At 45.1% G+C, this 17,225-nt stretch overlaps 1 protein-coding gene across 4 annotated transcripts in view; it reads right to left on the minus strand.

The window, feature by feature from the left end:
• Positions 1–1,196: 1,196 nt before the first annotated feature.
• Positions 1,197–17,225, minus strand: part of TSKU (tsukushi, small leucine rich proteoglycan) — a 43,894-nt gene continuing 27,865 nt past the window's right edge. For 2 of the 4 annotated variants that reach the window (XM_056560301.1, XM_056560302.1), the window contains exon 2: positions 1,198–2,542. In XM_056560301.1, coding sequence (XP_056416276.1) covers positions 1,479–2,542 — 1,064 coding nt within the window. In that variant the 3' untranslated portion in view covers positions 1,198–1,478. Of the gene's footprint in view, positions 2,543–12,176; positions 12,228–13,326; positions 13,349–17,225 lie in introns of those variants that run through there. The other 2 variants (XM_056560303.1, XM_056560304.1) reach the window with 2 other exon arrangements.

Below are 17,225 nucleotides of genomic sequence, written 5' to 3' on the forward strand. Positions count from 1 at the left end.
TCCCATAAAAAAAATAACAGTGTAAAAAAATAAAATAAATAAACATATGTGGTATCGCCGCGTGCGTAAATGTCCAAAATATAAAAATATATAATTAATTAAACCGCACGGTCAATGGCGTACGCGCAAAAAAATTCCAAAGTCCAAAAAAGCGTACTTTGGTCACTTCTTATACCATTAAAAAACAATGAATAAAAAGTGATCAAAAAGTCAGATCCCAAAAAAAAATCGTAACGATAAAAACTTCAGATCACGGCGCAAAAAATGATCCCTCATACTGCCCTGTACGTGGAAAAATAAGAAAAGTTATAGGGGTCAGAAGATGACATTTTTAAACGTATAAATTTTCCTGCATGTAGGTTAGGATGGACCTACAGAATAATGATAAGGTGTCATTTTTACCGAAATATGCACTGCGTAGAAACGGAAGCCCCCAAAAGTTACAAAATGGCATTTTTTCTTCGAATTTGTCGCACAATGTTTTTTCTTTCCGCTTCGCCGTGAATTTTTGGGTAAAATGACTGATGTCACTGCAAAGTACAATTGGTGACGCAAAAAATAAGCCATAATATGGATTTTTAGGTGGAAAATTGAAAGGGTTATGATTTTTAAAAGGTAAGGAGGAAAAAACAAAAGTGCAAAAACTGAAAAACCCTGAGTCCTTAAGGGGTTAAAGATGGTATATGGAGGGAAAACTGGGTTCGCAAGGTGCTATGTGAGAAGAAAGTAAAGACAAACAGCAGCACAGCAAGGAGGGGGTTACTCTAACCACTGAACTGCTGCTGAAATATAATGGAAGCCTTGAATCACCTTTCATAGACAGGGAGGATCCTCTGGAGGAGGATGACAGATTCAAAGATAGTATTTGATCATGATTAGAAACTTTGAGTTTGTTTGAGACTCAAGGTTTTGTAGTTTTTTTTATTTAAAAAAGGAGGAAAATTTTTATGAAGCTGCTGTACCAGTTTCCTGCACAAGCTATGTTATGTGGAAAAACTTACAACTTTTCCTTTTTTTTCTCTCTTTCTAACCATTTTCCATAGCTAAATGTGAGAGGGGTGGACTCACTTATGTGAAATATATTTCCCCAAAAATGTGTACACGATCGACAACCTGCTCCTAGATATCATTTGGATAATTCCCAGTCGTACAATCACATCATTCTGACACTTCCAAAAAATTTAAACTCCTTTTATTGGAATATAGAAAGTAAAAAACAAAAAATTTTAACCAGAAACCATGGGAGGGGAAAAAAATAAAATCTCAATGAAATTATAGGAAATGGAATTGGAATGAATTTGTTGCTTAGTAAATCTGTACAAAATGTGCATCCTTTATACGTCAAGTAGAATTGCTCATAAATTTTTCTTATATATAAATAAATTATTGACAGTCATTTTTTTTTCCCAAAAAGGCACGTAATCTCCCAAAAAGGCAGGAAACTGTATAATGAGAGAATGTAAAAAAAATTAAAGAAATTACAAAACATCCTGTGCTGATACAGCACCGCGGTCATTACGGCACACCAGAACTTCTCTCCGGACCAGGCCGTTCTGGTGGTGGAACTGATCTTCCTTCATTGTCTTTATACAATGGATATTGTCTCCCCAGGTGATGCTTTTCATGGCTGGTAATTGGTGGAGAGTATCCTTGGGTAAGGACGACACCCCCGAATTCAACAAGTTCAGCACTTGTAAGGATCTCAACCCATAGAAGACCTCCTCGGTCAGAGATACCAGGTTGGGATTATTCGACAGGTCAACAACTTGGAGAGACGGCAATTCTCTAAAGCTACGAGGGGCGATCTCTTTCAAATTCGGCACACTACTTAACGATAAATGGGTTAGACTCTTAAGCCCCAAAAAGTCATGTTCTCCAATTTTAGAAATTGGGTTTCTATCCAGGTTCAGAGACTGTAAAGGGATTCCTTGAAGCCCCTGGACAGAACGAAGCTTATTTTCCGACAAATCCAAGCTCCGAATATTTGGCAGAACATTATCCGGCCCCTTCAACAGAGTACTGATCAAATTGTTGGACAGGTCGATATTTATGGCTTTCCCGTTATTTTGGGAGGTGAACGCTCCGATCTTGACCTCCACCAGTTTGTTAAAACTAAGGTCGAGCTCCACAAGGGGAGAGTAAAAAAAGCTATGGTCCGGAAGGGCCTCCAACCGGTTGTGGCTCAGATCTAAAGACTCCAAGTATCTTAATTTGGAGAACGTTGTAGAAGAAATTCTGACTATTTGGTTGTAACTCAAGTTTAGGTTGACCAATGTGGTGTACCCGGGTCCGGACAGCACAGACTCGTTGACATGTTCCAGTTTGTTGGAGGAGAGATCCAGGTAAGAAGTGTCCAGCGGGAGAGATACCGGGACAATGTGGGAGCCAACCCCACTACAATCCACTTTGGTCAGGCTGAAGCTGTCAAACAATCCAAACGTTTCAATGTCACAGGAACATCCCGGGGAACAAGGCTTGCTCCCAGCAACGATGCTGGTGAGGAATAGTACGACGTGCCAAAGAGAGAGCCCCATGGTTATACCTGGAAGAACAAGGAAAAATTATTTCAACATTGTATCATAAGATGTATAAAACTTACACTGGCAAATCATATAATTATACACAGTATATACCCAGATTATACCAGCATGGTCCATATCACTATATACAGGAGATATATAACTTATACCAGCTGTGCATATATATATTATATACAGTATATACCCAGGTTATATCAGCATGGTCCATATCACTATATACAGGAGATATATAACTTATACCAGCTGTACATATATATTATACAGTATATACCCAGGTTATACCAGCATGGTCCATATCACTATATACAGGAGATATATAACTTATACCAGCTGTACATATATAATTATATACAGTATATACCCAGGTTATACCAGCATGGTCCATATCACTATATACAGGAAATATATAACTTATACCAGCTGTACATATATATTATACAGTATGTAGCCAGGTTATACCAGCATGGTCCATATCACTATATACAGGAGATATATAACTTATACCAGCTGTACATATATATTATACAGTATATACCCAGGTTATACCAGCATGGTCCATATCACTATATACAGGAAACATATAACTTATACCAGCTGTACATATATTATACAGTATGTAGCCAGGTTATACCAGCATGGTCCTTATCACTATATACAGGAGATATATAACTTATACCAGCTGTACATATATATATTATATACAGTATATACCAGACTATACCAGCATGGTCCATATCACTATATACAGGAGATATATAACTTATACCAGCTGTACATATATATTATATACAGTATATACCCAGGTTATACCAGCATGGTTCATATCACTATATACAGTAGATATATAACTTATACCAGCTGTACATATATATTATATACAGTATATACCAGGTTATACCAGCATGGTCCATATCACTATATACAGTAGATATATAACTTATACCAGCTGTACATATATAATTATATACAGTATATACCCAGGTTATACCAGCATGGTCCATATCACTATATACAGTAGATATATAACTTATACCAGCTGTACATATATATTATATATAGTATATACCAGGTTATACCAGCATGGTCCATATCACTATATACAGGAGATATATAACTTATACCAGCTGTACATATATAATTATATACAGTATATACCCAGGTTATACCAGCATGGTCCATATCACTATATACAGGAGATATATAACTTATACCAGCTGTACATATATATTATACAGTATATACCCAGGTTATACCAGCATGGTCCATATCACTATATACAGGAGATATATAACTTATACCAGCTGTACATATATATTATATACAGTATATACCAGCTGTACATATATTCTACCAGCATGGTTCATTATGGGGTCATGTAATAGGCTTCGTCTCTAGTCCAAACAATAAGATTGGTGATATTTTCTCTATAATATGATCTGGATCTTCTCCTCTATGGACACCGTCCCATCACTGATCATTACCAGTTTGTCCGTCTGATTACGGAGCGGGCACAGCGGGCAGTGTGTCGATGAAACCATTTGTACCTTCTATAATTGGTAGAATTTCATAAGCGCGAGTATCCTGGCGTTCCTGGTAATCAGGTTCTGATAATACCCTGTCCTACACAGAGCCCATGTTTTATTGTTGCACATTGCTGGGGCACAGCAGGCGCCCCCATTACCCGTCTCTTCGGGACATCTCCTGCGCCACAAGTGTAAATATTAAGCAATTACTGCCGGAGCACAAAAAGGACGGGGCCCATTATCCACCGGGAGCCAGCGGCTTTTATATTCCAGACAAACCCCGGCAGCAGGAAGAAATGTCCTAAACTCGGCTTATTAGGGATGAGGCGGCGTTATCTCTCAAACAAAACATCTCTGACTTATAAACAGGACAAATCGCCACAGAACAAAACCACGTCCGTACCCTAAAAGGGGTAGATTCCCCCTTAAACCAGAAAAATTATCTAGGGTTAAAACAATTCTATTTAAAGAAGTACTGCAGCCATAGACAGCTTGTCCCGTCCGCAAGATAGGAGAGAAGTATCTGATGGCAGGGGCTCCGACCGCTGGGACCTCCGGCGATGGCCGGTATGGGGACCCGGCACTGCTGCGGCTCTGCACGGCGAATACTTGTGTCGTCAACCTCACTAAGAGGTCAACACACGACCCCCTCCATTCAGCTTTATGGAAGAGGAGGGGATGCATGAAAGCTGTATCTCCGCCTCTCTCATAGATACATGGAGGGGGCATGTCGGCCCCCGTACAGGAGTTTGCAGGGGGTCCCAACGATCAAACACTTATACCCCACCTGTGGATAGGGGATAAGTTGTATTAGGCTGCAGTACTCCTTTAAGCATTTTAGTTCATAAGGAAGCTAGGGGTCTGTAAATATGGCGGCCATAACAGATGGCCAATGGTAGTCGTACACCCTTAATAGCTGCTGGCCTAAGGCTATTCAGCCAACAGCTATTTGCCCCAGATCCCACGTAGACTCAGTAGGCCCTATGCATCACTGAACAGAGAAGCAGGATGGTCGCTTCCACAAATTGGCCACCATCTTGGCTGCGTTGGCTATGTTGTTAGGAGGTGCTGGGAGCAATGGTTACATGAGGGGACACATGGTGAACAGGCCCCGGACGGCCCTGACAGATCACTAGTATAGGGGATGGTGGACAGTTTCCTTGTCCACAATCCAGACATAGGTGGTTCCTCAATTACACCCCACAGTCCGTCCCTTTATAACACCCCACCCCCATCATCTCTTCATTACACAGTCCCTGTCTCTATTACACACCACCTCATCCCATTACACAGCCCCTTGTCTCATTACACACAGCACCACCACCTCCCCGTTCCCCCATTACACAGCAACTTCCTCCCCCCAGTCTCTCCATTACACAGCACCCCCCAGTCTCTCCATTACACAACACCCCCCCCCCAAGCCTCTCCTTTACACAGCACCCCCTCCTCTCCACTACACAACATGGGGTGGTATCCTCCTCAGATCTCCGGAGAGGTGAGAAAAGACATGGGGGAGGCGATAATTGATGTAGTAACTGGTCCAGGCAGGATTCCACCGCCACTTTATAAGACATCCAGAAAGACTAACACCAGAGCTGTCCCCGGGGACAACTATTCTAGGAATGTTTACAAAAGGTTCTGGGATTAAAAAGGTAAAGGTGAAAGTATCAGAGGGGGTTAAACCAACATCCAGACAACAGAGCTGGAATCTATAAATACACAGTATAGGTTACACCTTCGGAGACTTCACAGGAGATATGAAGAGGACAATAAAAATGTTGGTCCAGTCCAAGGTAAATTAGGTCCACTTCACAGGTGGCTTTGGATGGACATTGGATCTTTAGTGGTCCTCCAGCGAGTAGATGGAATGGCATCATGTATGTCCAACCACAACTTCATCCTAAGCATCCAAACCCACCGATGAGACCCTCTATTCTGTGGATAGGTCTTTATGGTACAGACTCTTTAAAAAAGGTCCCTCCATGATTAGAAGAAACATGGCCGATTCCTTCCTCCAACAGCACCATCCATGTTCATAGGCGGTGTAAGGTCAATGGAGTTGAGCTGCGATACCAAACACCACTCATCAAGGGGGTTTTAGCCATGTTTTAATCTTGGTTAACCCCCGATAAGTGGTTTGTGCCTGGACCGTCAACTATCCTGTGGATAAAGTCTCTTTAAAAAGGGCCGTCCATGATAAGAAAAACCAATGCCTATCTCAAACAGCACCACCCATACACTGTGTGAGGTCAATCTCAATGGAGTTGAGCTGTGACACCAGCCACCCCCCATCAAGAAGGTTCATGTTCTAATCTTTATCAACCCCCGATAAGTGGTTTGCCCATCTATGACCAGGGGTGAAGGTCGCAGACTTGTCGCAGTGGTGTCCTGACCTACAGAGGTGTCCACGTCAGAGGACTTTTGCATCCCTCCTGAAGAAGGCTACGGTTACTTGTTGCTCTTGGTCTGATTGATAGATGGTTCCAGTATCATGCCCCCTACTGACACCCTAGCCTTTGGCTGTCTGGACATGCTGGGAGTTGTAGTTTTGCAACCACGCCACGCCCCCCTCAATGCAAGTCTATAGGATGGGGCGAGGCATCCACCACACCCCCTCCCATAGACTTGCATTGAGGGGGCGTGGTGTGACGTCACTAGGGGGCGTGTGCATGATGTCACGACACTCGCTGACTGCACCCTGTGTTCGGAACAAAATGTTTCGAACACTGGGGCAGTGGAGTACCCCTTTAAAGCAAAACTGCCACTGAAAATGACGAGGTGCCCCAGCTTAGTCATAAAGGGAACAACCGACAATGGTCCTGGTGGCAACTTCTAACCAGGGGGCGATTGTGACCAGGAGTCTGGCTAAGGCGGAGGTACCCAACTTTTTCTTTTTCCGTTTAGACTTTTTGATTTCTTAGGCAACCGGTGGCCCATACTGACACTCATAAAACATATGCTCCCAGTAGGTAGATAAGGAATCCTCCTAATTAGGTAGAAGCCCCCAGTTAGTAGGGAATACCCCTTATTATTAGGTAAGGAAGCCCCAAGTTAAAGCACCCCTATTAAAGTAAAGGCACCCGGTAGGTAGGGATCCCCCCAATTTGGGGGGGGGGGATTCCCTAACTACTAGGAGCTTCTAGCTATTAGGTTGAAGCCCCAAGTAGGTAGTTAGGCAATTCTCCTAATTAAGTAGAGGCCCCCAGTTAGTAGAGACCCCCCCCCCCACTATTAAGTTGAAGCTCCCAGTAGGTAGGCAGGGGAGCACCTTTTTGGGTAAAAGCCCCCAGTAGATAAGGAAGACCCAATATTAGGTTTAAGCCCCCAGTAGGTAGTAAGGCTACCTCCCTATCAGGTAAAAGCCCCGGTAGGTAGGTAATCACCTTAATTAGGTAGAAGCCCCCAGAAGGTCAGTAGGTAGGGTTCCCTAACCCCCCCCCCCCCCCCCCCCACACACACACACACGATCATCTTCTAGCTATTAAGTTAAAGTTCCCAGTAGGTAGGGAATGCCCCTTAGAGGGTAAGGCCCCCCAAGTAGTAAGGGAACCCTCCCCTATTAGGTAGAAGCCCCCAGTAGGTAGATAGGGAATCCTCCTAATTAGGTAGAAGACCCCAGTTGGTAGGGAATCACCCCTATTCGGTAAAAGCCCCTAGTAGGTAAGGAAGCCCCCATTTTAGCTAAAAGCCCAGAAGGAAGGTGGGGAATCCCCCTTATTAGGTAAAGCCCCAAGTAATAGGTAGGGAAGCTCCTATTAGGTTGATGCCCCCCCCAATAAGTCCCCTCGCATCATCAGATCTATTAGTGGTGAAGGACCTTCTACTGTAAGCCGTGCGATGAAGTCATGATTTCAATGCGTCCGGCAGGTCCTGCACCACTTCGTATAACGGAGGCCTCAGAATGGTAGGGGAGGGAAGGTGGAAGGGGGGGGGGGACTAAGCTGCTGTGCCCACTGATGATCATGTATTGTGTCGGGATGGGTATCAAGGACAGGCACAGGCACATCCCTAATAAATTAAGTAAAATTATAAAGAAAAAAAAATAAAGAAAAAAATAAAATAAAATAAATAAAAATAAAAGCAAAAATGTAAATAGATAAAAACAAAAAACATAGGAATAATAAATACCAGGCATAGACCATGCTGCAGCTAATTTCTCCAGGCTTTCCGCACAGCCTCATGGGAGCAGATGTGCAGGTATTGAGGACGCGGCCGGCAGCGCTCCCTGTTTTCTCGCAGGTGTCAGGCAGCTGTCTATACTAGTAAATTGCTAAAAGCGAGCGCATAAAAGAGGAAGCGGCACCCGGGGAGGTGCGAACAGCTGAATCCCTGGACAAATACCGGCGGCGCGTCCTGGAAATGGCAAATCAGTATGGCGCTATCACTGGGTTATACTGGGGCAACTTATTTACTAAGCTACTGATCCCCCCCCCAGCTAGGATGCCTCCAGCTGTTGCAACACTACAACTCCCAGCAGGCCCTGACAGCCTGCGGCTGTCAGGGCCTGCTGGGAATTGTAGTGTTGCAACAGCTGGAGGATCCCAGGTTGGGGGACCAGTATATTAAGCAATTGTAAGCAATGGAAATCAAATGTATGGAGGTCTGGATATGGAGTCACACTCAAAATCACAGTGGAAACCCCACTACAGGCTGATCCAACTTTATGTAATGTCCTTAAAACAAGTCCCAATGAGGCTCAGTAGTGTGTGTGGCCTCCACGTGCCCGTATGACCTCCCTACAACACCTGGGCATGCTCCTGATGAGGTGGAGGATGGTCTCCTGAGGGATGTCCTCCCAGACCTGGACTAAAGCATCCGCCAACTCCTGGACAGTCTGTGGTGGATGGAGAGAGACGTCCCAGATGGGCTCAATCGGATTCAGGGGAACGGGCGGCCAGTCCATAGCATCAATGCCTTCCTCTTGTAGGAACTGCTGACACACTCCAGCCACATGAGGTCTAGTATTGTCTTGTATTAGGAGGAACCCAACCACACCAGCATATGGTCCCACAAGGGGTCTGAGGATCTCATCTCGGTACCTAATGGCAGTCAGGATACCTCTGGCAAGCACATGGAGGGCTGTGCGCCCCCCCCAAAGAAATGCCACCCCACACCATTACTGACCCACCGCCAAACCGGTCATGCTGGAGGATGTTGCAGGCAGCAGAACGTTCTCCACGGCGTCTCCAGACTGTCACATGTGCTCAGTGTGAACCTGCTTTCATCTGTGAAGAGCACAGTGCGCCAGTGGTGAATTTGCCAATCTTGGTGTTCTCTGGCAAATGCCAAATGTCCTGCACGATGTTGAGCTGTAAGCACAACCCCCACCTGTGGACGTCGGGCCCTCATACCACCCTCATAGAGTCTGTTTCTGACCGTTTGAGTGGACACATGCACATTTGTGGCCTGCCGGAGGTCATTTTGCAGGGCTCTGGCAGTGCTCCTCCGGCTCCTCCTTGAACAAAGGCGGAGGTAGCGGTCCTGCTGCTGGGTTGTTGCCCTCCTACGGCCTCCTCCACGTCCCCTGATGTACTGGCCTGTCTCCTGGTAGCGCCTCCATGCTCTGGACACTTCACTGGCAGACACAGTAAACCTTCTTGCCACAGCTCGCATTGATGTGCCATCCTGGATGAGCTGCACTAACTGAGCCACTTGTGTGGGAGCGGAGATTCAGCGTAATTTGCCCAACGTGAACGCACCCTAATAGGGAAAATCCCTACCTATCTTTTGGAGTTTCTACTCATTAGAGGGGATCCCCTACTGGGGGATTCTACTAAATACTGATTCCCTTGTATTAGGTTGAATCCATCTATCTATTGGGTGTTTCCCTACCTATCTTCTTGGAGCTTCTACCCATTAGAGGGGATTCCCTACCTACTGAAGGGTTCTACCCAATAGGGGGATTCCCTACCTACTGGGGGCTTCTACCTAATAGGTAGAAGTCCCCAGTAGGTAGGGAATCCCCCTAAAAGGAGGGGAGGGGGTCCCTCTCAATCTTCTGAGGGCTTCTACCCATTAGGGGAAAAAACTACTGGGGAGGGGGGGGGGGATGCAACCTGCTAGGGAGGATTTTCTACCTACTGCAGACTTCTACCTAATTATTATTTAAAAAAAATAAATAATTTTGGGGGGGGGGGGGGGGGGGGGGGGGATGGGTAGGGGATTCCCTACCTACTGGTGGTTTATACCTAATAGGGTGGGGTTCTCTACCAACTGTGGGTTCCTACAAAATTGTGGGGGGGTCCTACCTACTGGTGGCTCCTACCTAATAGTGAGGGGAGTTTCCTACCTACTGGGGGGGTATATATACACAATGTATCTGCAGGTAAAAATGTACCAGATCTCTAAACTGGGTGCAACTGTAGCAAACCCTCAGCTTGGATGTAAGTGCAAACATTTTCAGTAAACTACAGCAAAGTGAGATCTTAATATGATGCAGAATTAAAACCCTATTAAAATGTCTATAAGAAAAAGGTGCAGACATTTTCATTATAAAGGGATTAGGTTTTATTGACACAACGGAATTACACAGTCCCTTCCAGATGTGCCAGGGCGAATAACAAACTCAGCTCTGCTGTATCAGGATAAAGTGGATTTTTTAGATTAATTCTGCAGATAAAACAGCCATACTGCCCCACATGCCTATATCATACAACCCCTAAAGTGTTAAATGACAAACTCTGCTCTGCTACACCTGCATCTCCAGGAAGCCATAGCCTGCAGCGGGGAATATCTGGTGCTGTACACAAGCACTTTTGAGCGCCTCTAGCTCAATAACGCAGAGCCACAGGGACCCGGTGTGTTGTCGTACGGACTTCGCAGCGCACAGTGGCTCTGCTATGTGCTTGACACTAAAATCTGATATAAGAGACAGCTGGACCCCTCTAGGGGAAATGAGTGAGATACTTGTTTAGGACCCGAAAACTGCATCATTTACAGCAGGACAATCTCTATACACCAGTGTGCCTCCAGCTGTTGCAAAACTGCAACTTCCAGCATGCTGGGAGTCGTGGTTTTGCAGCTGCTGGAGGCATACTCCTTGCGCAATTTTTTTTTTTTTTTTTTTTACCCAGATGGCCAAAGCAACGAATCTATCTGCGTGCACTAAGCCACGCCCCCTCCGAGTGTTAAAATACAAAAATGACAAAGTGAGAGGCAACTGCAAAAAAAAAAAAAAAAAAAAAAAACTTAAGCAAAAAATAAATAAAAACTTTTAGCACATTTTTGGATTAACAGAAAAAAATAAATTAAAAATATAAAAACAGGGCTTAATTTATTTCTAAAACAGCACCATCCCTGTCCTCAGGTGGTGTATGGTATTAAAACTGAGCTGCAATATTGCTTACTACCTTTTTAAGATATCAGCTCTGGTTTCCTATACCTGCATAACCCCTTTAGGCCAATTAATAGCCGGTCTAGACCAGTGGTCTTCAACCTGCGGACCTCCAGATGTTGCAAAACTACTACTCCCAGCATGCCCGGACAGCCAACGGCTGTCCGGGCATGCTGGGAGTTGTAGTTTTGCAACATCTGGAGGTCCGCAGGTTGAAGACCACTGGTCTAGACTAAGGGTACGTTCAGACGAGCGGATTTTCTGCGCATATTTCGCTGAAGGACCTCTATATGCTGCCTTTACAGGTGCCTGCTCGGAGCGGCAATATTCCGCTACGAGCAGACACACTGCGATGTGCGAGTAGCCGTGCGCATGTGCAGTATACTCGCACATCGCGGCATCTCTTGGCCTAGCTCAGAGCAGGGGGGGGGGAGCAGCCGCGATGTGTGCGAGTACACCCTGCGCAAGTGCGGCAACTCTCACATCGCTTCAGTGTGTCTGCTCGTAGCGGCGTATTGCAGCTCCGAGCAGGCACATGTAAAGGCACCATACAGAGGTCTGTCAGCAGCGGATCTGCAGCGTAAAATACGCTGTAAAATACGCTCGTCTGAACGTACCCTTAGACTATACAGTTTAGATTTATCCGGCCCAGCCTAAACTAGAATGTTCCCATTCACTGACAGCAAGCAGAGATCTTTAAAAACAGTTGAAGAATTGAAATACACAGGAGGAGATCATTAAAAACTGTGGGGGGGGGGGGGGGCGGAGATTTATCCAAACCTGTCCAGAGGAAAAGTTGCCCATAGCAACCAATCAGATCGCTACTTTCATTTTCCAGAGGCCATTTCAAAAATGAAAGCAGCGATCTGATTGGTTGCTATGGGCAACTCAGAAACTTTTCCTCTGGACAGGTTTGGATAAATCTCCCCCTGTGTTACAGTTTAACTGTCTGTTACCCATAGCAACCAGCCACAGCTTGTTAAAATATAGTTTAATTGTCATTGTTGCCCATAGCAACCAGCCACAGCTTGTTAAAATATAGTTTAATTGTCATTGTTGCCCATAGCAACCAGCCACAGCTTGTTAAAATATAGTTTAATTGTCATTGTTGCCCATAGCAACCAGCCACAGCTTGTTAAAATATAGTTTAATTGTCATTGTTGCCCATAGCAACCAGCCACAGCTTGTTAGAATACAGTGTTACTGTTGTTGCCCATAGCAACCAGCCAGAGCTCGTTAAGCTATAGTGTAATGTAGTTGTTGCCCATAGCAACCAGCCAGAGCTCGTTAAGATATGGTAACTGTCCGTGCCCATAGCAACCAGCCAAAGCTCGTTAAGCTATAGTGTAATGTAGTTGTTGCCCATAGCAACCAGCCAGAGCTCGTTAAGATATGGTAACTGTCCGTGCCCATAGCAACCAGCCAAAGCTCGTTAAGCTATAGTGTAATGTAGTTGTTGCCCATAGCAACCAGCCAGTGCTCGTTAAGACATAGTGTAACTGGCGTTGTTGCCCATAGCAATAAGACAGAGTTCCTTACGATATGAAAGCAGAGTTATGGTTGCTATGGGCAACAGACCGTTATACTATATCTTAAGCTCTGGCTGGTTGCTATGGGCAACAACAGTTCTACTATAGCTTAATGAGCGCTGGCTGGTTTCTACGGGCAACAACGACAATTTTTAAGTATATTAGAGTTTATATAAACTTATTCTGTCATTCCTGAAAAGAAGAGAAATTCTTCATCTGCATATTCGGGGAGGAGAATTGTGACATATTGGGGGGGGGGGGGGGGGGGGAGCCGCGATACAGCTGGACACCCCAGGGCCCAAAACAAGTGCAGGTGCGGAGCTCCTATATATGGGGGGGGGGACCCACGCGAACAAAACTATAGAAACACCTTCATAAACACATATGGAAAAATGACTCACAGCATTCAGTCCCGGTTTATACTCTACAGGATATGGAAAACTGACACACTGAAACGAAACACAGGAACGACCCCCTCCCTGCAGGGAAAAAGTGGCCTGGAGGTGCGGCCATCTGATTCCAACAAGCACAGAGGGGGTTGAACAAGGTTAGGAAAGAAGTATCAGCTGTTTTCCAGCTAACAGCGCCATCATGGTCCATTGGTAGTGACTGGTATTGCAGCTCAGCAACATAAAAGTGAATGGGGGCCCGAGGCAGCCCCATGGATTAGAAAGGGTTTATCCAGGAAAAAAAACATTTTTAAATATCAACTGGCTCCAGAAAGTTAAAACAGATTTGTAAATTACTTCTATTAACAAATCTTAATCCTTTGAGTACTTAGGAGCTTCTGAAGTTGAGTTGCTCTTTTCTGTCTAAGTGCTCTCTGATGATACCTGTCTCGGGAAACGCCCAGTTTAGAAGAGGTTTACTATGGGGATTTGCTTCTAAACTGGGCGTTTCCCGAGACAGGTGTCATCAGAGAGCACTTAGACAGAAAAGAGCAACTCAACGTCAGAAGCTCATAAGTACTGAAAGGATTAAAGATTTTTTTTTTAGAAGTAATTTACAAATCTGTTTAACTTTCTGGAGCCAGTTGATATATAAAACAAGTTTTTTCCTGGATAACCCCTTTAACCTGACAGAGCAGAGATATTCCTTATTTTCTATATTCTATTTTTTGGAATGACTTTCATTGAGTGCTAAGAGGACAGTAGTGCTGCCCCCTAATGGAGGAATATTAAAGAAATTTAGCATCAGAGAAATTAAATAAATACAAATAAAATAAATTAAAAGCCCCCTTACCCACACTCCATCCCCCCGTTGACCTCCAGCTGTTGCAAAACTACAACTCCCAGCATGCCCGGACAGCCGTTGGCTGTCCGGGCATGCTGGGAGTTGTAGTTTTTCCCCAACTTGAAGTTCCACAGTTTGGAGAGCACTTCCAAAATTGGAATATAACTAAAAAAAATAAAAAAAAAATAAAAAATCATCAAAAGGGGGTGTCTTCTTTTGAATTAATCAAGGCCCCCCCTATATTCCAGACCTTTGTCTATTAACCAGAGCTGCTTTATTCACACTTGGAGGACCCAAGGCCAATAAAAGGTTCAATGCCAATGGTGTAATACCGCGTTTCTCCTGCGGCGGCGCTGCAGGGAAATTCAATACTTCCTTCAAAAGATCCCAGCGGATCGCAGGAAGATCCCAGCAACTAAGACACCATCATCTTCTCCTTACGAGACAATCAAATGGGGACAACCCCTGGAAGGAGGCAGAAGCCCCCTTAAAAAAGAAGGGGTTCTCAAGTGGCAAAAAAAAATTTTTTCAAGTCAACTGGTTCCAGAAAGTCAAACAGATTTGTAAATTACTTCTATAAAAAATAAATCTTAATCCTTCCAGTACTTATCAGCTGCTGTATGCTCCACAGGAAGTTGTGTAGCTCTTTTCTGTCTGACCATAGAGTCAGTTACTGCGCAGAGCAAATCCCCACAGCAAACCTCCTCTGCTCTGGACAGTTCCTGACATGGACAGAGGTGGCAGCAGCGAGCACTGTGGTCAGACAGAAAAAAAAATACACACACACACAACTCAACTTCCTGTAGAGCATACAGCAGCTTATAAGTACTGGAAGGATTAAGATTTTTTTTAATAGAAGTCATTTAAATATCTGTGTAACTTTCTGACACAATTTGATTTGGAAAAAAATAAATTAAAAAAAGGATTACCCCTTTAATGAACAGTTCCAATGGTAAATTTCACTATTAAAATCGGAAATTCCAAAAACGGAAATTTCTCTTATTCCAAATATATATCTAAAGATGGCGTTCCACAAACAGTGGCGCTCTAGCAAACCCACATGTCCCGACAGCATGCCGAATAGCCGAAAACAGTGTTGGCTCTCCAACTAGGGACGGCCATGGGTGACCACTAGAGAGGAGCGAACTTACAGCAAATTCGATTCGTCACGAACTTCTCGGCTCGGCAGTTGATGACTTTTCCTGCATAAATTAGTTCAGCTTTCCGGTGCTCCCGTGGGCTGGAAAAGGTGGATACAGTCCTAGGAGACTCTTTCCTAGGACTGTATCCACCTTTTCCAGCCCACCGGAGCACCGGAAAGTTGAACTAATTTATGCAGGAAAAGTCATCAACTGCCGAGCCGAGAAGTTCGTGACGAATCGAATTTACTGTAAGTTCGCTCATCTCTAGTGACCACGCTTGGCGCTTTCTTAGAGATCCTTTACTTGCTGTCCGCAGCAATAGAGCATTAGGCCCCGTTCACACTGCCGGTATGCTCCAGCGGCCGCCAAACTCCCTCTTTTTATTTATTTATTTTTGCATTTTGCCGACCGTAATTTCGCCGGAGCATACCCTGCACATAACGCGTCCCCATGTACCCCATTGTATTCAATAGCAGCCGTTATTGGAGAGAAAAGCCGGAGAAAAAGAAAGGTGCAAGCGCTTTTTTTCACCGTCTTTTTTCGATCCTAAAATAACGGACTTCACACTTCCGGAGACAACCCACAGTGTGAACGTAGCCTAAAGGATCGTTCACACAGCCGCCGGCGCCCGTCAAAAAATGCCCGTTATGCAACCCGTTTCCTAATTTTGCAAGCGGGTTGTAAAGGGCTTTAATCGGATCCCAATGGGATTTTTTTTTACAGTCCTTTATCACCCGTTCTGTTTCTAACGGGCAAAAAAATAACGGGTGAAAAACGGGTCTTTTAAATTTAACATTGAAGTCTATGGGAAACGGGTTACCCTTTAGTGTACCCGTTTATCCCCGTTAATTTCAAGTCGTTTTTTTCACCTCTATTTTCTTCTGAGCATGCTCAGAAGAGGTGGCATGAACCAGGAATTAACGGATTAAAACGGGTGCAAACGGATATACAGTGACCCCCCCCCTCCGACCTACGATGGCCCCGGCGTACGATCATTTCAACATGCGATGGCCTCTCAGAGGCAGCATCAACATACGATGCTTTTGTATGTCGGGGCCATCACATAAACGGCTATCCGGCAGCGCAGACTGCTTCGTCTACCACCGGATAGCCGTTTACGGTGCCCCGTGTGGTCCGCTGACGATCACTTACCTGTCCTCGGGGCTCCGGCGCGTCCTCTTCGGGATCCCCTGCATCGTCGGCGCTCTTCATAGTCGTCATCACGTCGCTGCGCACGCCGACCCGTCATCCAATAGGAGCGGCGTACGTAGCGACGTGATGGCGGCGACAGAGAGCGCGGATGCTGGGGAAGCAGAGGCCTTGCCGGAGCATTGGGGACACCTTGGGGACGCGGCGACAGCGATGGAAGGCGACATCCAGGGCAGCGGTGACGGTCCGGAGCGGCGGGGACAGGTGAGTACTACATCCTCTACCAGTGGTCTTCAACCTGCGGACCTCCAGATGTTGCAAAACTACAACACCCAGCATGCCCGGACAGCCGTTGGCTGTCCGGGCATGCTGGGTGTTGTAGTTTTGCAACATCTGGAGGTCCGCAGGTTGAAGACCACTGTCCTATACTTTACATTGCACGGATCCCTCAACATACGATGGTTTCAACAAACGATGGTCCATTTGGAAGGGATTACCATCGTATGTTGAGGGACCCCTGTAATATAGAAGTTTTCAACCGATAAAAAAATAAATAAAATAAAAAAACAGGTTACTAGACCCGTTTGCACCATATTTTTTTTTCACGTTCCGTTATTTTACTTGAACGGGTGAATATCGGGACGGGAACCAACGGCTGTGTGAACGTAGCCTAAGCAAAGATAATGTGGTAGGGTTACCAGCAGTCCTATGTAAATCCGCACTAAGTTATGGCAAACACAGCTCTGCTCCATCTGCCTCCAGGGTACAGGGTGGTT

The sequence above is a fragment of the Hyla sarda genome, chromosome 2 (assembly GCF_029499605.1).
Source record: "Hyla sarda isolate aHylSar1 chromosome 2, aHylSar1.hap1, whole genome shotgun sequence".
NCBI classification, from domain to species: Eukaryota; Metazoa; Chordata; class Amphibia; order Anura; family Hylidae; genus Hyla; species Hyla sarda.